Raw genomic sequence first — 21,893 nt, forward strand, 5'->3', positions numbered from 1 at the left:
CCAGGGCTTTTGTGGAACTTCACAGCTGCCATATGAATAACAAAGAGCCTTTCTGCCCATAATAATCTATTCTGTATACAGTTTTCTAGCAACCTTTTTCCCTCCTTCTTGATCTTACATTTTACACTGAACAGGGAGAAATGAATATGAGCTTTGGGAAATGGGAATTGTGATTAAAAATGAATGGCTTTAACATTCCTCCACTGGCTATTATAACAGTTATATTTTCAGTCATTTTTCATGGGGTATTTTGCAGTTTTCCATATTTTCAACAGATGATAATGGCTCTTTTTTAAAAGATGGAGGAATAGGTGCAGAAGTTAACAGTATATAAGTTGCTTGTTTACACATTTGGAAAGCAAGATATTTTAGCTGCATGAGAACACAAAACTACAGATCCAGAAAAGACAGTATGCAATTCAGGGACAATTATGCCAAACCTCATAAATTGAGACATATTTATTAAGTCCTGAAAAGAGTAATTCTTTACTTGGTTCAAACCTTTGAAGGTTTGTGGACTTACCATAAGATTTATCTTATAGCTTTTCATTAAAATTCACATAGATTCTAATACTCATGATCTGCTTTGTTTTTACCTCTCTTCTGGTAGCTAAACTGTCTTTAATTAATACTCCAAATAGAATGGCACACCCAAGTTCTTTGGTTGAAAATAGGTCAAGTCAAAATGATCTCTTGCTGTAGAATACTCTACTGTAGTACAGCTCAGAAATGTTTTGACTATTTCTTTGCCAATATGTACTGTTATGACTTTTTAAAGCAGAGGGGCAAAGAGAATAAAGGTCTCAAGGGCACATTTGCTGCTGTCATAAGGTATAATTGCATTTCACACAGTAAGTTTAAAATTACTTTAGGAATGTCTCTTGCTGCTCATGACAAAAATATCAGTTTAGGTAAATAACTTGGGCATTTAACTAGGGTCCTAGGCTATATCCTTTGATAGATCTTGTCTGTGTTGACATGTTCTGCCTGTCCTGGACTGGCTTCAATATCACAGAAGGGTTTTGAGCTTTCTTCTTTTAGACCCAGCACAAAACTAGGGAGTGGGAAGCCACACCACCTCTCATGCAAGCAAAATATTTAATACAGTTGAAAACTAATGCAGACGAATGAAGAGAAATACAAGATATGCATGTGTTTTAAACTGTATAATTTTCAATTATAGCTAGGGAATGCATTAATGGAAATGAAATCTGGTTTAAAAGATCCTTCTTCTGGAAGAAACAGAAAGTGAAGGGCAGCAATATCTATAAACAGCATCTAATATGTTAGTGTCTCTTTCTATATTGCTTTTTTCATAGCAACAGAGAAATATGAGGCTTCACAGAAGTGGGACGAGACCTCCACATTAGACAAGGGAAATAAATGGGTTGGAAACAAAGGAAAAACGAAGTGAGCTGGGTTTGTAGCAAAGATGATGGGATCCTTTTGTAGTCCATATCTGCCCTGTAAAACAAAACAGGCATTTCTGAAAGGAAAAGAGGAGACTCCAAAAAGAGTGAAGCTGAGGTGTTGAATTTGAAGTGACTTGTACGGCAAAAAGAGAGGAAGGCCCAATGTTGTCTGGCATCCTTACTGAGTACATGGGAGGATTGTGTGCACTCTCAGATGACACCAAACCAAGTGATGCCTTTATACGCTTGAGGGAACAGATGCCACCCATAGGGAATGAGCCTGAGCAAATTCTATGAAGTTCAACAAGCTCAAGTGCAAGGTCCTGCACCTGGGTCAGGGCAACCACCAGTATCCATACAGAATGGGGGGGAAAATGGACTGAGAGCAGCCCTGTGGAGAAGGATCTGGTAGTACTGGTGAGTGAAAAGCTGGACATGAGCTGTCAATGTGAGCTTTCAGCCCAGAAAGCCAACTGCATCTTGGGATGCATCCAAAGCACCACAGCCAGCAGGGCTCCTCTGCTGAGGCTCTACCTTTGGTACAGCTGCCAGCACAGGAAAGACCTGTTGGTCCATCCAACATGAACCTGTTGGAGCAAGTCCAGAAAAGGGTCATGATAGTGGTCAGAGGGCTGGAATTCATCTCCACTGAAGAAAGGCTTGGGAGAGTTTGTGTTGCTCAGCATGGAGTAGAGAAGGCTTGGAGAAAATCTTGTTGTGGTCTTTCAATACTTAGAGGGGGGCCTATAAGGAAGACAAAGATGAGGACTTTACACCAGGGTCTATAGCGACAGGAAAAGGGGCAGTGCTTTTAAACTGAAAGAAGGTAGGTTTATACTGGATACAAAAGTTTTATTTTGTTTACAATAAGGATAAGGTAGGCTGTCCAGAGAAGTGTGGATACCTTGAGGTTACCCAGAATTGTTCAAGGCCAGGCTGGACAAGGCTATGAGAAACACAATACTGTGAAAGATGCCTCTCTGCCCATGGCAGGGTGGTTAGAACTAGATGATCTTTAAGGTTCCTTCCAACCCATGATAACAGTCTATGACACAGGAAGTAATCTTTTCATATAACATATGTAATAGGTCTTCTCTTGTCTCTTCCGCTTAATGTCTAAACATGGATGGACTAACCTATTTCTTCAAAGGTTTAAGTGATCAGTGTAATTTAGAATAACCCCCCTTAGATGTGATGCAGGTTAGCATTTTGTTATATTTGGATCTGCCAAATTTCAAAACAAGAGTATAGCTGTATCTCAGTTTAAGAGGTCATGTCCACTCTAGTGCCCTTTCATTGTAATTAGCTTAGAGAAAGGAGCATTGCCTCAACTGCTTCCTGACAACCTTGTAGGCCATGCTGTCAATAGAAGGGGTCAGTCACACTTACCCTAGTGGAGACAGGGAAATAAATTGGCATAAACTGCGATGACTGAATGACAGGAGATTTACATTGCTGCCTGTTTGAGGGCTTGCAAGGAAATAGCTGTAGGGGAAGACCTGACCTCTAGAATCATTGTCACTGCCCAAAAGGCAATAAAACAAACTGTTTAAGGATTCAGATAAACTGTAGGTTACACATCCCAAATTTTGCCCAGTACAGGGAAAACAGCTTCAGTCAAATAGTTTGCCCTTGCAGTCAAACCTAGTCAGCCTACAGTTGTGTTGGCAGTTTCAAAACTTTGTTTACAATCAGATATTTTTCATACCCTTCCACCTGTAACGTTAAACCTGCAGGACAGATTGATAGATAAATGGAAATTCTCAGTATTCAGAGCTTACTGTAGAGCAAGAAATGTGGTATGTTCACAGCTTAAAAAAAAGTGTTAGGATTTTTGTAAGGAAGGTCCCTTGGTAGCCTGGTTGCTCTTGCAAGTAGACATCATAGGAAGCTCAGCCAAAGTGGTTTCTTTGCTGGCTTCACAGGCACATCTGTCCTCAAGGGAGGGTCTGGATGGTCAAGAGCTCAGCCAGCCCCAAGAGAAATATGGGGTGGGGGAAGGATGAAATATGAGCGATTGTGCTTTCTCACTGTCCTTTACTTTAGTGTGATCTAGAAGCTGGGTGAAAGCACTTGTCAGTTGAGTTGGTTTTTTTCTGACCTGACTTCCAAGTTTGGTGTAGACAGTTAAAGTCCTACAAAGGCATATGTGATCCACAGGTAGCCTAAACTCGACCTGCTCTTCAAAATGGCATTGCCAAGCCACACTGAATGGATGTCACAGGATCAGAGTTCTGTTGCAGTGGTCTAAACTGCAATTGTAGGTCAGGGATCAGACTTGATTTTAGCCCACACTTCAGTTTGGTCAAAGTCAAGTGTTTATTTAGTTTCAGAATTCCCCATTTCAGTTCTAATGTTTGTTTTTCTGTAATATATCCAAGTTTTATAAGTAGGACTCCAGTTAAGCATTTGGTACTACTTACCATTCCAAAGCTGAATACAAGCATAGGTCAGCTAAGAAAACAGAATGCAATATTCTGTAATGCAATACAACATTAGATAAAGAATTTAGTTGCTTTATGGGGACAATCAAATTCAACAGATGAACAAGTATTGAAAAAGTGTAACCCTGGAGGTGACAGAGCCTCTAATTTTCCCCTCCTACTCAATAGATGAGTAATCTTTTGTCATATGGTAGTGGCATAATACTAAAATTTTATTCAGAGACATTTTTTCTACACATTGTGTCAGTTGACATTGCTTCTCAGAGTTCTGCTGTGTGTACCAGGCATATCTTGGCAGTCATGTATTTTACTATGAATTGAAGCAAAAAATTGTTTCAGATTAGACGGATGGAAAAAAACCAGAATGAGTTTTCCTAGACAGAGAATATTTTTCAACATTTATGTAACCTCCACTAAATAAATATTTTTAATTAAATTAATTCTTGGTATCCTTGTAAAGCATATGATTGTCATCATCCTGGTCTTGCAGTAGGAGAAATTTGAGAATTAAAGGTTAGATTAGTGTTCAAACCTTCACAGACTGGCTTGGCAATTTGAATTCAAATCTGTAAAACTTTATTTTTTTATTTTTATTCTGATGTCTTTCTTCCTCCAAGGCAAAAAAATCTGCTGTACTCAAAGAAATAATCATTGCCATAGTATGGAAAATACAATATAAAACTGTACTGGGCCTGTAATTCATTAGAATAATCCCCTTTTCATTATAAACTGCATCATTGAATGCAATTCAGAAATCTGACTGTCCAAATGACAATAAATTTGAAGTTCATTGTCTCTTGAAGTAGAAGTTATTACAGAGCTTTGTTCCATTGATGTTTAGTATAACTGCTCCCAAACTAAATTTATTTGTAGCCAGTTTAGAAGCCTTTATTCCTCAAAAAGCCCTTCTTCTTTGGTAGCTGTATTTTCATCATACTGGGACACCATATATAGATCACTTTCTATGCCCATGTTGCTAGTGTGAGCTAGTATAATTCTTTTCATAATCTGATGTTCAAAACAAATATTCAAATTATAATTTTGGTACTTATGCTTGGAATTGGGTATTTCATTTGGGAAACTATTTTTGCATTCACTGGATGTTAGTAGACAGCCAACACCTCAATGTAGTGGGAGTTATTTCTTGTTTCTGATTTGTGGACAGTGTCTAACTCTCTGGATTATTGTTGTCTTCAGAATCTGAACTGAAAACAAGAACATCGGCTCTATGGTGACTTCTTAAATCCCTTCATCTAAATTAGAATCAGATTTTCAGACATGGGTGTACAGCAATATACACCAGGAGTCCTCTACATGAGGAACAACTATTGTGTGCCGAGTACTTTATGGATGACCTTGCTTCAGATGTAATGTTCAAGCCCATTAGGGAAAACACTTGCTCAAGACCTTCCAATTCACCCAAGGCTTTACAGGACTTCTGAGTTTGCTGGCTTTAGGCCAATAGGAATTCACTATAAGTAGGATTCAAAGGTCAAACAAAAACTTGTATCACTTGTCTTCCTTTTCATCTTCACCATTCTTCACCTCTCACAGCAAGCACCAGCTTCAAAATCAAGGAATTCCTGTGCGAGTTAGAAAACACAAACCAGGCACTTCTGTCACTTTTCAATTTCCCAGTAAAGCATTTTCTCAGTGTGAAATGTGGCTGCTTCAATATTAGAGAAGCTGTTAATTTTGCCAATTCTATTTTCAGCAAGGGGAAAAAAAAAGGACCATGATCTGGGTCCATGATGGAAAATTATTTTCTTTAATGAAAAACTCCATCCTTCACCCAGCAGATCAAGCTCTCTTACCAAACTGCATCTCCCATGTCCAGGAACAGCAGTGGCTCAGTGAGGAAATGCAGTGAAATGTAGCCTGGCCCAGTGATCTAATTTTTAGTGGAACAGTCAGAATGCGGTAGAACTATAGATCCATAAAGACAGCTACATGTAACTGGATATTTTGACAATATGAGGTTTTTGTCTGGAATCTTTTGATAATTTGTTTTGGCTTTGTTCAATATGACCAATTTTCAAGAATTAGAAATTGTCAGAACAGAAATTCTGATTTCTCAGCCCAATAGGTTCTGTTATTGAATTAATCACACATAAAACCAAATGATTGCTGCTAAAAGGCACTCGCAAATCAGACCCCTATAACTGCCTGCAAACCAAGATAAAAATAAAACCCAGGGAAGACTTACTCCTCATCCTGTATACCCACCACTTACTATACTGCAACTCTCATTTCTTGAAAAAGTAACAAGAGCCCTTGCCCAGCAGTAGAAGGCTTACCTGGCAATTAAAAGATTCTTCCAGCATTCCCATATCAGAGAACTTCCTGTATCTCATTCATAGGAACTGATGGAAATATAATTTTGGGCAACAGGAAATCTGGGGAAGAGGAGGCTGTAAGAAGCTTTGTTTTAGCCAGAGGTAGAATTAATTGGTGCCAAGGAAGAAGAATCAGTTAGTAAAATGCCCAAGAGCTGTTGAAGTTTCTGTGTGTGTGTGTGTGTGAGACTTAGCAGAATGCAAGAGTGACCAACTCTCAAGAAAAAAAGACCCCGAGAAATTCACAAGGGAAGATAGCTATTGGTATTTTACTACAAAAATATCCTAATTGAAAGAACACTTTGGATGCTTCCATGCAGTGTTTTGGGTCTGTAAGGAACATCTGGAAGATCTGTTTTCCCTGAAGGTGTTACATACCTAGCCAAAGACAGGCAGTTCATAACCTACCCCACCCAATCACAAACAACACCCCCCAACACAATATGATCACATTTCTACAACTATTTAATAATGTGCTATATTCATAGCAAGATTGGGGCAGGAATAGGCCAGCATAAACCCATCGCAGTCAGTTGGAGTTTTTATTTTATCCCATTTGGACTGATGTAGAGTCCATGGGTGAAGAACTGAAAAGACAAGAAAAAACGGGATCAGCAGAACAGCGTACTGACTGTAACTAGATAAACACATAGATTTTTCAGGTGTCAAAATACTTCTTGTTGCTATGCTTTGAAGTTCCAGCACAATGTGAGTTATTTTAAAATGATCTGGATTGCTCATACCATATTATGGTGGTGATAGGCCCTTCATTTCTCCTCATGAAGTAAATGTTACTGTAGGAACTGGTAAATTTGTTGCTACCTCTCTTGGTCAGGGTCCATCAATCATACTGCAAAACCCTAAACAATTTGAACTTATGAAATGGGAATAGGAAACAGGGAGGATGCATTTTGTTGCTATTCAGTGAAGTTCCTCATGCTGCTTTTGGAAACTCTTAAGTTTCTTTTAGGTAGGACGAATTAACGTCACATGCTGCTTGTATGGGGTTTAGTAGTTCTATTTAAGGTCAGGAAAGAGCATTTGTGAGATAATTATGACAACTGGTGTGTTTTTCTTGCAGTGATAAACCCATTGAAAGTAACCATGTGCTGTCTTAAGTGTGTATTGAAGACATGGTAGCATTGTTAATATTTGCTTTCATGTCCATAATCAATCCCTTTGAAGTTCAGCAGCCATGCTGATTACACTGAAGTATGGGCAAAGACAAGTTTGTTCCTGTTTCCTCTGACAAAATAACTATCCCCACTTTATGATCCTTTCAGCTTTGATCTCTCACTTTGTTAACTTTATAGGAGAGCACATGGGGAGTTTCATGGGGACTTAGCTAAAAGGAATGTTTTAAAATAGTTATCTAAATAGTGTATTATAACCATGAAAATAAGGCAACATTTCTCAGGGATGATATATATTCTGTTTCTGCCTTTCTTCCTCTTCTACCAGGAACAACATTGTTAATATTATTTTGGTAACACTCACATGTTTTCTTATCTCTGCTTTTTGGGATGCTACAACTGCTCATTAAGATGCCTTATGTCTTGACAGCTAAATTCACCCCCATGCATTTGTAAAGTCTAAATTAGGTCCATCAGCTAGCTTAAAATTTCATTTGAATAGACAAAAACAAGCACTGGAAATAACTGGAAAATAACCCAACATTTTCAAAAAGGAATATTGCTAGGGGAGAAAATTTTGCTTGATCCAGCTGGAAGCATCAGCTAATACTCCTATCCCTTTTACTGAAAAAGCAGGCTCAGAAACAGGCCCAGAACCAAACCTTCCCCACTTTCCCTTTCTGGTCATCTGTCCTCTTCATGTTCAAGATACAGCACTTTATATAAGTGTCCTGGCTCATGTACCTCCTGGGCAGTAAGGCTGGGCCTAGGGGTAGACCTCTGGCACTTTTAGCTTGCCCAAGACACATGTTGCATATTTCTTGCCTTAACTTGCCAAAAAGTTTTCATGCTGTCCCTGCCTCAGTCCCAAGTGTAGATACTTTAAATTGAGAATGCTGCCTAGTTTACAAAACATCAGACAACTCACAAGTCATGAACTCTAACTTCTTGAGGCACGTTCACATTATGTTTCCTAAAACATAAATCGCTAAACAAGGCTTAAAAGATAAAACAAAGCCTTCTACGTTTACACAAACCAAAACAATCCAGAATTGCCCAAAGTTCTTCCATCAGCAACACTCCCACCCCGAGTGCCTCACCTGCACAGGAGACACCTGCTGCACATGGTAGCAGCAGTGCAGGATGCAGCCAGCACTACCTATCCATCACTGCTCCACGACTCGGGGTGGAAAAGAGCTACTGCTTAGAAGGTGGGGCAGTAAAATATTTTAATCAGGCAGCTCAGTTGCAGTCAGACAACTCTCTGGAGCTAGGTAATTAACAGCAGCTGACACAGCCTGGAGTCAGCACTGGCAGTAGTTTTCCCCTCTGGCTGCTCTCATAAAATCAAGGCACCTGTGATGCCTATTGTTTGCCCTCTGTAATCCTCAGGGTTTTTGGAGTCCTCTCACCAGCATATAAGGAATTGTTGCTACAGTAATTATCCCCTACCTGTCAGCATCTTGGAACCAAGAGGAAATTTGATTTGTATTTGTCTATGTGCAGTAACAGGTCACCAGAGGAAATTGGTTGTCGTATTTCAGCTATCATATAGATGACTATATGCAGAGGGAGGAGGTTGTTCAGAGTAGTGGTGTAACCCTGTTAGTCTTTCCTCAGTTAAATTTGTGGGATTCATTTGTTTACAAAAAAGCTGAACTCCAGCAGAAGTCTGTTCTTAGCTCTACTATAGTTCTTCATTTTAAGATCATATCCCAGCACACTAAACCTGACAGCAGCAATATGAGCACCAACAGATGAGTTGGGTTTCTTTCAAACATATGGGGAAGAAAACATTAAAAAAACAAAATGCCAAACCCAAGTAAGTGACTATTAGGAAAAAAACAACAGTCCTGCCTATCGTGGTACATCTTTTAGCTGTTTCTTTCTGTTTTCTTGGTATTTTCATAATTCTTTGTCTCTCCCCCTTCCTTTCACTGGACCTTGTTCTTTTAAAATTTCCAAGAACCCAGCAATCACACTAACAATGATTCTCCCTGTGATCTGTCACAACCTACTTGTGCTTCAGTCTTCTGATGGCTATTCTGCCTCCAGTTTAAAAAAACCCCACTATATTACTGCATTATAGTTACTTCTCAGTTTAATATAATCCGTTCATATTTTCATCAAACTAAATAAGCATTTACTTAGCTTGCTTTTAGGAAAAAGAAATAACAGGGCATGTTGTTACAGGGCAACTTTTTACTTGCCATAGTTATCAGCACGAAGCTTTGGGGTCAGACTATATTTCCATAACAGTACTGCCATTTCTTTGAAGTGCATTCTCTGAAGTAACTTATTGTGTAAGAAAGTAGAATCTAAAAAAACATGGAAGGCTACATAAGTGGAGTAGACTTTGGTAAGTTTTGGGGTGCAGCAGATAAATCCATGTTGTTCTGATAAAACAAACAAATTTGTCACCCTGAAAAGATCAAGATACCAGGAAAGCTAGAACAGAAGTCCAAACAAACCACAAGTGTTAGAGCTCTGTTCACACTAATTGATGCAGTCCCACAGTTTAATCACTTCTGCAGGTGTAGTTACCTGCAGAAGATGGTGGATGTGATTCTAGTAGAAGAGTGACTCTTCCCTTGCTTGTCTAGCTGTTCTTATCATAGTATCACAGAATAGTTTGGGTTGGAGGGTCACTTTTGAAGCTCATCTAGTCCTACCCCCTGCAATGATCAGGACCTTTTTCAACTCAACCTGGTTGTTCAAAGTCCCATCCAATCTGACCTTGAATATTTCCAGGGATGGGGCACTTGCCACCTCTCTGGACAACTTGTTCCAATGTTCCACCATGCTCATCATAAAAAAATTCTTTCTTATGTCTAGTAAAAAAAATCTGCACTACTTTAGATTAAAACCTTTACTCCTTGTCCTATTGCTACAGGCCCTACTAAAAAGCCTGTCCCATCTCTCTTGAAAGTCTACTTTAAATACTGAAAAGCCACAATAAAATCTCTCCAGAGCTTTCTCCAGGTTGAACAATTCTGTCAGCCTTTCCTCAGAGGTGCTTGAGCCCACTGACCTTTGCGAACTTCCTCTGGATTTATTCCAATAAGTCCATGTTCTTCTTAAGCTGGACGTCCCAGGTCTGGATGCAGTGCTCTAGTCAATTTAAGTAGTCCTCATGTACCCCACAAAATATAGTTCATGGATTTACACCTCCTATTGTGGTGCAGTTTGAATGCAGTGAGACAAAAACGTCCTTGCTGATGCCACAGAGTGTGAAGTTGACTGAGCATTTAATAGATTGATATCTACTTAGTTTTTTAAATAAAAAGCGAAGTTGCTGGATTTAAAAAATGCCAATTAGTTGCTTCATTTGTAAGTCCCAGCATTCAGTTTATCCTCTAGAGTATCTCACTGATGTGAGTTTTCTGAGAGGTGTTACTTGCATATCATGACAATAACTAGCCCCTCAACGCTGCCTGTGAGGAGTGTAACACATAGGATAAGCTGCCGGGAGTGTACATGATGGCAATCCAACTTTTATCATTCCACTGAAGTGTAACCAACTTTCCTGTTGGCATGGACTCAAGATGAGTCCCTGGGATGAAAACACTGATTAACACCTCCACTGGCCCACATCAGCCCCCTGTGTAGTTCAAGAACTGCCAAAAAGCAGCACTATGCCCCACATTTAATGGATGTAAGCAGGATTGTTGTGGTTGACTTATACAGTATTTCATCATAGACTGATTGGCAATTTACATTTTCCCTTTGCTAAGTTGTTTCTCATTTTAATTAATAATTTATTAAAATGCCTGTTCTTCTCCCTTAAACAATACTGGACTCCTTGAATGGGTAGCACAGCCATGTAGCTGAAGACTATCAGCATTTCAAGTACATCACCAAGCCATCAGAGCATGACCTCCATACTTGACAATTGACAAACTCCTTGCTTGGCAGTCACAAGAAGTTTATATGTATTCTCCCAGGGAATCCTAGCACAGCTGCTTGGGTCTGCATGTTCACTTTAGAATAAAACTGGCTTTACAATATTTGTCTTATTTCTCTAGTTTACTGTGATACCTCCTTGTCAGATTAGCTGTCCATTTCCATTTGAGATTTTATTGAGATCATGGGCAGAACTGACAGGCACCTTCGTACTTTTGTTCCACCTGTAGTTCAGTGTCATTCATTTAAGGCAATATGAAAAGACCAGCACTCCTAAACAAATGAAAACAAATGTTTTATTTACAGGAAAAAATCTGTACACTGTGTATACATAAAAATATACAAAATCATAATAGAAAATATAAAAAGTGTTAAAATGTATACAAACACTGCTTAAAAATGTGACTCTTGTAAAATCTTAAGGTTTGTTATTAGAGTACACATTCATTTAAAAAAATCATCATACAAAATAATTCTCAAAGCTATTAAAAAAGTACACAGTTTATATTTGAATAGTTCAATGACTACATATTTTAAGAGCGATGAGATGATATGAAAAAAGTAAGGCTTTTACACACAACTCTTATTTCAAAAACAAAATTCTGAATCTGATTACTAAGCCAGAGAGAAGACATCAGCACTGTCAAAACTCATTAAGTGATTCTCGTACCCTTGACATGGGCTACTTTAAATTTCAAACAGTTACATCAGGTATCCTCCTTGTGTGTGAGAGGATAGATGCTGGGAAAGATTCAAATCATTTTAACAGCAGGCATCTGAATTACCTACTTCAAAGCAGGATTTCATTTAAATATGCATCAACTTTAGAAAGCATGAAGGGAAAAATAGCAACCATTTATTGTTGCAGTCAATGCATTTAATACTCCTTTCATAGTACATCTCTGTCACTGTCCAAATGGCATTTTCCATCCTTAAAAACTTCTGAAGAAAAAAATTTAAAACCCTACTAAGGATTGCTTCACATGTGTTTTGAACTCCTGTTTAATTCAGTCTCTAAAATGACTGTGCTCAGTCTGTGCAACCACTGAGTGTAGACACTTCATTTAAAAAACAAAACAAACACTTCTTTTGGTTTTTATGACTTTGGCAAGAGATCTACAGCAACAAGTTCAGAATTCCGATGTCCTCACCAAAGAAAGTGTCTTGACCAGACAAGCAAGGCTTAAATTGAATTTGTACAGTGAGAGTGTCCATTAGAGTGTTTATATCACCCCTCTCTCTCTCCAAAGATACAGTATGGTAATTTCACTGAATTTACCAGAGTTTCTACAGCATAAAACTGCACAACAAGGTAAAAAAAGATGTAGTAGTTTATTCCAAGGAAGGACTGAGCTGTGAGTTTATGCTGAGGTAACCTTTAGCACTATAGAGGAATGGAACAAAATAATGTGGTTTTTCTTGTAATTTTTTTCTTGATTGAACAAAAGAATACCTCGATTTAACTATCCAAAACTAAATGCATAAAATGATAGAGCACCTCAAGTCAGAAAAGTTACAGAATTCACAGTGGGGAGAGAAGAGCATAATTAAATTCAGCATAAACTCAGCACATTTCCTTAAGCTGCTGCTGTGTTTCTGGTTTGTTTTAGCTCACTTTAACTGTTGTGCACAGCACCAGGGCACAGAAATGAGGCTTGATAGTGTTCGAAGGCAACTTGTTCCTACTTGTCAGTAAAATTCCATAAATTTAAAGCCTACAAGTGCAAAGGGAGCTCAGGGGCCCAACAGCAGAGGCAATTGCTTGGCTGATGAGGCACCTCAAGATGCACCAGGTCTGTGCAAACCTCTCTTGTCTAGCAGCTGTCCCACTCTGTAAGTGTGACAGTCACATGGGAGAGCTATGAAGCCATGCCTGTATCTTTTCCCCAAAAAGTCCCATGATCTTGGTGAAAAAATGCGCTTCCTTTCACATTGCTGCATTTAATGTGCATCTAAAACCAGCACTCTCACCCATTATTTTTAGAAGAGCCATGGCTCAGTGTTATTACATGTTGTTTTAAATTTACTGAATGTGACTCTTTGCAAACATTTCTCTGCTTTCACAAGAGATGGGGAAATGCCCATTAATTCAAAAACACTTGAAGGGCTTTTATAAAAGCCAGCAATGCCAGTGCCATAGAGAGCAAGAAATGGTGAGAGGAGCACCTCTACAGGCCTTTATGTTTCCCCTTTATTTCTGTCCCTTCCCCCTTGCAGTAAGAAGACAGGAACCCTCAATAAGCAGATCAAACACATTTGCACTTGTGCCAAAAGCAGGAGGATAAGACAAGGTAGGAGAGAAAATGCTCTTTTAGCAAGCACAATGTGTTTGAGCAGGCAGACCAGTAAAACATCACAGTGAAAACCAGTGCTAGAAAGCCATTCCAGGCTCATTTTTCAAAGGTAGCATCACAGGTTGGTCTTGCTCCTCTGTGAGAAAACTTTTGCAGCACAGCTCTGCAGCATCCTCTGAGGTGATGGTGCTACAACACCACATTTGCACTTGTGGAAGGAGGACTGCCATATAAAGAAGGATATGGCAAAGAAAAAATTTTGGCTGCAAAGGCTTGAGTGTGCAGTCCAGTAAACTAAAAATATACAGTTCATTATATAACATCTCAGATCTGGTTCTGCATTGGTATATAAATGATGTCCTAAGTAGGTATGCTTAGTACTTGTTACATGAAACTTTATAAATTTGCTTCATTCTGTATAATCAACAGCTATGTTGATTATTGTAACAAATTAATGAGAGAATAAATAATACTACATAATCCTGCTGTGGGTGGTTGAGCAATGCAAATAGTATTTTTCTTCTTTGTGAAAATCAAAGTTAAAAGTTAGTGGTTGCAGGCCAGTCAAAGTAATTTCTTTTTGGAACACTAGAAGTTCCTGCTTATTGAAAAGTAGCATATTCACTAGTCTTAGAAAGCTAAACTCTCTTCCCTTACAGTCATGTCATAGCTAACCCAGAGTACAGCAGAGAGAGACATATTTGATTGCACTGTTCTGACTGCTTATGTTTTGCAAACAGAGTACCAAGCATATGGAAAAATAGATTAGTTCTGTGTAGGCTATCTATCCTTCATGCATTTAAATAACAATGTTATTGACTTCAAGAATAAAAGTTGCCACCACACATAACATTGAAAAGAAATTGGTATGTACTATATGCAGAGTCCAAGGCTAGTATGAGTAAAACCTATTAATTTTGATATGTACCAAAATGCCTTATGGACATAACTATCCATACAACAGAGAAGTACAGTATATGATAATCTACATGTAATTTCTGCCAACAAGAAGAAATTTAAGATCATCATAAAGCCCAAAAAGAAGGCTAAATCCTATGAAGGACATATATTCTTCATTTTGAGGAAGGAAAATAGTCCTTCCAAAAGATCCTTTCAACTGCTTCCCAAAGAGCTGAGTGAGAGAAAAAGGATTTTGTAATTATAGTTACATTACAACTGAAGGTGAAATAGTAATTAATGCTGTTTGCTTTTTTTTTTTAACTTTCTGGCAAAAGGCTTTTTGCTTAAGTCAAAGCACAAAAAATACTTTCCACCACAACCAGTCAGCTGCTTTTTTCAATGCCCCTTAGAGCTGTCTGCTTTTTTACTGGATGGACATGAGCAGGATATAGCTGTGCTTTTGTGTACATATATTCCTGCTGAACTTACTCTAAAGGAAAATGTACAGTCAGGTGGGAAAAAATCAAACTAAAACAAAAAAACCAAGAAAACCACTCCAGACCATTAACTTTTAGAACTGCCTCAAAGAATATTGTCCTTATGTGTTATGAATGAAAATATCAAACAACCTCCGTATGCAATCCGTAGTCAGGTTTTTTTGCAGGCATTACGGCTTTTCTGGGTTATAGCCTTTTAAGCATGAAGTAAAAAATACTGATAACATAATCTTTTGTCAGAAAACTTCTCCTTTCTGAACAGCAAGAAATTGTGACCAAGTGACTTTGATTCAGATACCAATGAAATACCTAAAAAATAATGTCTGTATTCCTAAATGCTATCTTTGTTGACAAGAGGTGAGTTCCCTCTCTGCTTGCTTTCTGTGCGATGGGTGAATGCTGCACAGCTCCCTTGACTTTCTCTGGATCTTTTGTATCTGTGCAGAATGGGGGAAGGCAGCATTTCCATCTCTCACCTTCCTGATAGTCCTTTCAGGGAGAGTTTTCTTCCTAGTGTTACAAATATGTTCTTTTTTCTCTCAAGAAATGAGACATTTCTTTCTTCCCTCTTCAGTCAGTGGGAGCATGGGAGACAGAAATACATCGAGTAGTTTAACTGGTTTAGCTACACACACTTCAGGGCCACCCTAAGCCCCTGCTCAGCTGAAGGGCTGGAACTGAGCCTGCATAGGAACAGGCATGAAAGTCTGCTCTAGTGAAGGACTGCACAGCTTGGAGCAGCAATTACTTCATTCTGGGAGAGTGTGAAAATCCCATGGAGCCACGGGAAATGCTGCATTGTTCAACTGGCCGCTCTGTACATACATGAACAATAGAGGCTGTTTCACAATGCCAGGTTTGACAATTAAATAAATTCATTTTAAAAAAAATTACAGTCTAGCATACATGGCATGAGACCACCGACAAATTCTGACAGTCACACCAACAACAATACATTATAGTTCTGCCTAACTATGTCCTTTGCACCTTCATGAGCTAAGCCATTGCTTTTTTTCTGTAACTATTTGCAAAGCAGTAATAAATACTCAGGCTCAGAAAAGAAGTATTTCTCATGCCTGCTACTTAATTACAATTTATAGACTCAAGACTAGATTGGTCTAAGATATATTTTTCAAGTATTCTCTCCTTTTTTATAGTACGACAGTAGTACCTTATTGCACATTGTGTCTGAAAGACTTATTTCTACAAGTGTGAGAAATTATTTTGTTTGGGGCACTTGACAGCTTTGAACCCTGGCAAAATGACTTTCCCCTTGCGGTACAGATCATCCTGCAAACCTTTGTTCATCCTCTGCACCAGGAGCTTCTCGTAGAGCAGTGGGTGGTAGGCGCCCAAGGTGCAAGCTGCGTCGTAGTAGAGTTCATGGTAGTGACACAGGTCTGTCTGCCGCACTGACGGGATGTACTCGTACACGTGCACTTCATTGCACATGGACATCATGATGAGGATACCTGCAACAAGAAGTGAGAACAAAAGTGAACACTAGCTTTCACTTTTCTCGCAGAAATTTCCCTGCAGTTATCCTGTCTCATTTTTCTTTCCCTCTTTTCTTTGTTGTTGCACACCTTAAGTATTCCGTAAAATCATTAAAGTTGAAGCAATCATTCCTTTTATTTGAGCAGCTTTCACTTGTCCTAATACATAAAGACTGTGATAGGGTAGGATAACAGTCATAAAGAGTGAAAAGCCTGTAAAGAATTTGCATATCCCCATCAGCCTCCTTCTGAGTGAGAAGGCTGCTCTTCCTCACTTTCCCCATTTACTCCATGGACTGACCACAAAACATTCCCCACAAGAATCTTTGAAACATCTCCACCTTATTGCAGTGTTGGTCTTAGTCTGAAATTGAACCAATTCCACTTTTTCCACCCACTTGCTTCTCTCTAAGCAGTGAGACTTGGCCAAACACATGAGAAGGCATATAAAGAAACATCACCCATGTGTGGTGGCACAGAAGCCCACAACTTCAGACAATTCTGTGAAGAGTCTCATGGAGAGACAGCAGAGACTAATTCCTACTTAAAGCAGTGCTGTCATAAGGAAAAGCCCCTCACCACTTCCTTGCTCAGCAAGGAGAAATCCACAACCAACCCATTTTTTCTGCCATGTGCCAATGGCACACTATCATCAGCACCATGAACTGTGGTCTTTATAGCCTTGAAACAAGAGAAATATTGCTGTTGCAGCTGCACATTTTCAGATGGACTAATGTCAGATAACGATCAACAACATTGCCTAAACCACAATACTTTCACATCAATCACAGCTCCTGGAAACATTTTCTGTTTCACAAAGCCATGTAAAAGGAAAGTGACATAAAGTAAGCTTTGGACGCCACTTATTTTTTTTAATATTTCACTAAAAAATAAACTTGTGTAGAAGATATATTGAGGCAGTTGTAGCACTACTGGCATGTATCCCTATCTGTTGAATAGGACTGGCAGCTGTCACAGGAGGTATCTGTATAGCTCTGCTCACTTGGCACTTACAGATGAGAACTGATGTAATTGTTGTTTGGGGGTTTTTTTCTGCACAACAGCTTTGGCATCATCAGAGGTGTTTTGGGTAGATCTCAGAAGTGAAATGAATTAACATAAAAAATTATTTTGGTTTCTTAATTAAGCAAAGCCATTTTCTAAATTTAGTTTGCAGTTTGGGAATGCAGGGATTTCAATGGCTTGCTAATGAAAAGAACCTATGTTCTCCCTGCTGTGTATCATTATATTATCAAAATGACTTTTCCCTGCCTGATGTGTGAAGCAACTGAAAACCAATTACTTCTGTGATTAAATTTTTTATCATAAATTAAAGGTTCTGAAAATATTTTATAATTGTTCTACAGCTTTACACAATCTGTAGAGTTAGAAAAGTGTTCTCAAATTTGAGTGAAGTTCAGTCTTAAGCAGCGAGAAACACATATTCATGGTGAAAAAATATTTAATCCCTATTTGAACACAAAGTACAATCTTAATAAACAAGTTACCTTGCCTTGAAGATGTTGCAGAGATGCTCTGAATTGTAACCTGCCAAATAGCTATGTATAGAATTGTTTGGGTTTTTTTCTTGTTTTAGTTTTACAAATGCTTTCGTCAGCTTTTCCACTGCCAGCCTCCTTCCTCCACCAATGGAGAGCCCACCTACCATTCCAAGGTAACTGTTATCCAGCTGGATCAGAGGGTGGATGGTGGAAACGAGTGCAATAATGAACCACATCCAGAAACAGACAGTAAAATGACTTCTCTCCTGCGCCCAGAGCCAATTTCAAAAGCTATACCACCAACATCTTAGGAAAACTCTCCAATGGAAAGTACAAGCCTTAACCGAAGTGTGTTTTATTTCACTGCCACATTACCAAGTAAACTCTAAAAGTAATAAATGAAGTTGCCATTTGTGGGATTGGAAAACTGTCAAGAACAAAAATTGTGACTCCTTAACAACAGAAAAATAGCCACATAACTCCAGGTATGGTTCAGCCATGACAAAATTTGAAGCAGAATCATTGACTTTCCTGTAAATGAGTTAATGGAGGACTTAGAGGTGGTAGAGTTTTAGCTTCTAGTCCTCAGTGGTTCAGTGTCCTCCAGAACCAATCTACAAGGCGTGCTGGGCTATCTAGTTTAGGTCCTTAGCTTTCCTGCCTGGTTCCATCCAGACCATGTCTTGGGATTTCAGTCTAGGTTGCTCATAACCAACCTAACTTCTACTTACATTTTTGCTCATATTGGATGGTAATGTTTGGCAGGAGGAAAGACATAGCAGAAGTGACCTGGCAGACTATTTTTTGAGTGGTAACAGCTAAGTTATAGCTCATTCTTCTGTTGAAATCTGAAAGATGAGCTACAACAACAGGTAGAGATTAGCACATGCAGAACTGTGCCTGTGCTGGAGGCTTTTCTGTCCTGCTGGAATCAGGAGCACTCCTGATACTTCCAGGACTTGTGTACATGTCAAATGTTCAAACCCCAGTCTGGGCAAAAATGGTGGTCAGTGCCAGGCTGTTCCTCCTTTAGCACCTCTGACACTACAGACCTCCAGCCCATGGGACCTACAGTGTGGTACAACCAGGACTTCCATCCAAACCATCTGTGGGTGAGATGCAGGATTACACATGAACCTGAGGAGGTAGGTCCTTCCACTTAGCTGGCACAGCCCCCAGATTCTCCCTCAAAATGATCTGCTCCTGCTGTTCTGTATTGTATTAAAAAAAAAAAAAAAACCCAAGAAAAAAAGGGGATGCAAAAATAAGAATTTAAAAAAATGTTCTTTTTGGAAAGGAAGCCATCTTTTTTTTTTGTACAAATACAGTCCTCTCTAAAACAGAGAAGAAATTATTTCATTTCAGTCTCATGCCTTGGAGCATGTGAAACCCCTCCACAGGGGACAGCCCTAGTGTTGTAGTGTCATTACTGCAAACTCAGTTTACAAAAAAATGTTAATTGAGCATCTTTAAAAGAATAGTAGCAGTGTAGACCACTAGGATATTTACATCACTCCATATACTACCATATATTCAGATTTTATTCTATTTTTTTCTAATGCCATGTGTCTAGGTTGTTTTTCCTAATTCCCTAAAACAGAGCTGCCAACAGACCTCCCTGGACTACAGGTCTCACATTCCATCCCATGTTTTTTCACACCACTCTAACTCAGTTCCTCTCTTTGCTGGATTTTAACAACATTGCAGGGAGTTACTGACATCTGTATCCAGCACAAGTGTGCCAAGCTGTCTATATTTTCATCTACCTTCCCACCTTCCCTTTTCTCCTCCATTTAGCTTATAAATCTTTTAAATGACCAATTGGTTTTTGCCACTGACATGACCCCCAAAATATTTTTTACATTATGTTTGAACTTTTTTGTTTTGGATGCAGTCTAAAAGCTAAAGAAGAGGAATGTGACTGATTTTTTCAAACTTAATCTTGGTTCCATTAACTCATTTTGCTTGCCTCTTTATTCTGAGAAGTCCCACGTTGCTTCCCATTTGTTATCTTTACATATTCCTTTCTGTGTTATTGCTTCCTAAGTGTCTCTTCTGTGGCTGAATTTCTTGGCATTTTCTCCCACATCTGTAGTGTCCCAGTGTGCCTTGTTTATTTCCTATCCCTGTACTGCCCTCAAAATATGTCTATACACTTATTTACTTCATCTGTGTATTTTTCACATAGCCATCCAATTCAACATCATCTGTTGTTGTTCCATATCTGTTTGTTCCATATCTCTACACTCCTCCAGGATTATCAGTATGAATGAAAGCCTCATTGTTTGATAGCCTGTAGGGTGAAGAATTTCCATACAATACACTTCAATATTTGTCTTTGCTAACAGTCTTTACAACAATTTTCAGTCAAGGCACAATTATTAGCTATACAACAGCACATAATGTCATACACATGACTTAAGGAGCTAATGATAAACAGGATGAGATGGTCATTGTCCCAAAACAATATAGAGCCTGGACAGAATTAATCTTACTGAGATGTCCATGCCCTTCTTTGACCTTGCTGGTTTAAAGCATTCTTTACAGATAAGGCAGGACAGGCATTTCCAGGGCAAAACTCATCTGACTTATTTTAGGATGTGTTGAATTGTTCATTTACAGAAAACTTTCCTGTAAGTGTTGTTCCTCTCCACTGACTAGATAGAAATCAAAAGTAAGAGTCTGCCACTTGGCTATCAAGAACCTTCTGCTCCTATGTAAGTAGCATTTGGAGTTTCATTAAATATAATATAACTGGCTTTTCCAGAAGCACAGTGAGAAGAAATAAAAACAAGGTGTGATCAAATGTGCCCCTAGTGTAGTTACTCACAGCCGAGATAGGTATCATGGGCTCCTTTGCTGTCAGCTGAAAAAAGTGAGCACTTTTAGGAAGCAGTGCATGTCTAAGGATTAAGAAGGGAGATACTTTTTGGGTTTTCTTTCCAGCATTCGTAAATACTAAGGTATGGGAATGGGAGTAAAAGCAGAGAACTATAAAGTACTTAGGGAAGGCTAGTAGACATGCACAACCTGAAAAAATGTAAAACCTGAAAGGGAAAACCTATAGGCTCTCTGTAGCATCTAAATAGCAAAAAGCTTTTTAGATCTTAAATATCCAATCCATATTTCACATTAAGGAAAAGGTCAGGGTATCCAGCCTGATTTTAGCTTTGACAAACATAACTGGTGCTACCATACATTCAAAATCACAACTGAAGATAATTCTGCATAGGCCACTCTAATCTAATCCTAATACCCTTGCTGGATTTTTAAAAGTCCCATTTGGATTACAACAGTAAAATTGAAAAAACCACAAAATAATTCTATCTGTATTATGGTAGAACATTCAAATGTATGCTTTATGAACATTGTCATTCAACTGTAAAATATTCACAAACACCCAACTGGACACTAAAAAAAGAAAAAAGAATTGTGAGCATAGAATACTGTAAAATATATTATTCCAAAGAAATGGTGTGGTTGTCAGAGAAACAGTCAAATGCAACTTCGTTGTAACAGTATAATTGTAGATGCTAAAGCAGTATTACATATTTTGAAATATATATTAGTATTTCAAAATGCTTAGAAAAATGTGTTTTCTCTCTTGGCATTTAGGTTAAGATCAAGTGTAGTGTGGTACTTTTACTTTTTCCTATTTGGCAGATATCTATAGTATTAGGAAGTGTTGGGTATAGATTAAACTCAGTCCAAGTGGCACAAATAAACCTAGCTTTTACAATCTGCACTGAGAACATTTAAACCTGAATCATATGAAGATTAAATTCCTTGCATGGATGGTTTTTACAAATGAACATGTACTGTGGATTCTAATCAAAAGGAGAAAATGTTTTTTCGACTTGTTCTTGGCAGTTTGAATAACTCCAAAGGTTTTGATTTTCCAACATGAATATTGTATAGTATGATTAAGCTTTGTGGTTAGCGCTCTAATTTAAAAAAGAATGTTCTCTAGTTTACA

The 21,893-nt window shown here is 38.5% G+C and overlaps 2 protein-coding genes across 7 annotated transcripts in view; one reads left to right on the top strand and one right to left on the bottom strand.

Annotated features, from left to right (window-relative positions):
• LOC117011306 (pinopsin-like) overlaps positions 1-19,140 on the top strand; it is an 87,527-nt gene extending 68,387 nt beyond the window's left edge. Inside the window, exon 5 of the mRNA XM_033086667.1 lies at positions 18,013-19,140. Coding sequence (XP_032942558.1) covers positions 18,013-18,228 — 216 coding nt within the window. The 3' untranslated portion in view covers positions 18,229-19,140. The remainder of the gene's footprint in view (positions 1-18,012) is intronic.
• The window catches only part of ST6GAL2 (ST6 beta-galactoside alpha-2,6-sialyltransferase 2), a 175,699-nt gene continuing 167,851 nt past the window's right edge, over positions 14,046-21,893 (bottom strand). For all 6 annotated transcript variants that reach the window (XM_033086661.1, XM_033086645.1, XM_033086648.1 and 3 more), the window contains one exon: positions 14,046-16,391. In XM_033086661.1, coding sequence (XP_032942552.1) covers positions 16,123-16,391 — 269 coding nt within the window. In that variant the 3' untranslated portion in view covers positions 14,046-16,122. The remainder of the gene's footprint in view (positions 16,392-21,893) is intronic.

The sequence above is a fragment of the Catharus ustulatus genome, chromosome 2 (assembly GCF_009819885.2).
Source record: "Catharus ustulatus isolate bCatUst1 chromosome 2, bCatUst1.pri.v2, whole genome shotgun sequence".
Taxonomy (NCBI): domain Eukaryota; kingdom Metazoa; phylum Chordata; class Aves; order Passeriformes; family Turdidae; genus Catharus; species Catharus ustulatus.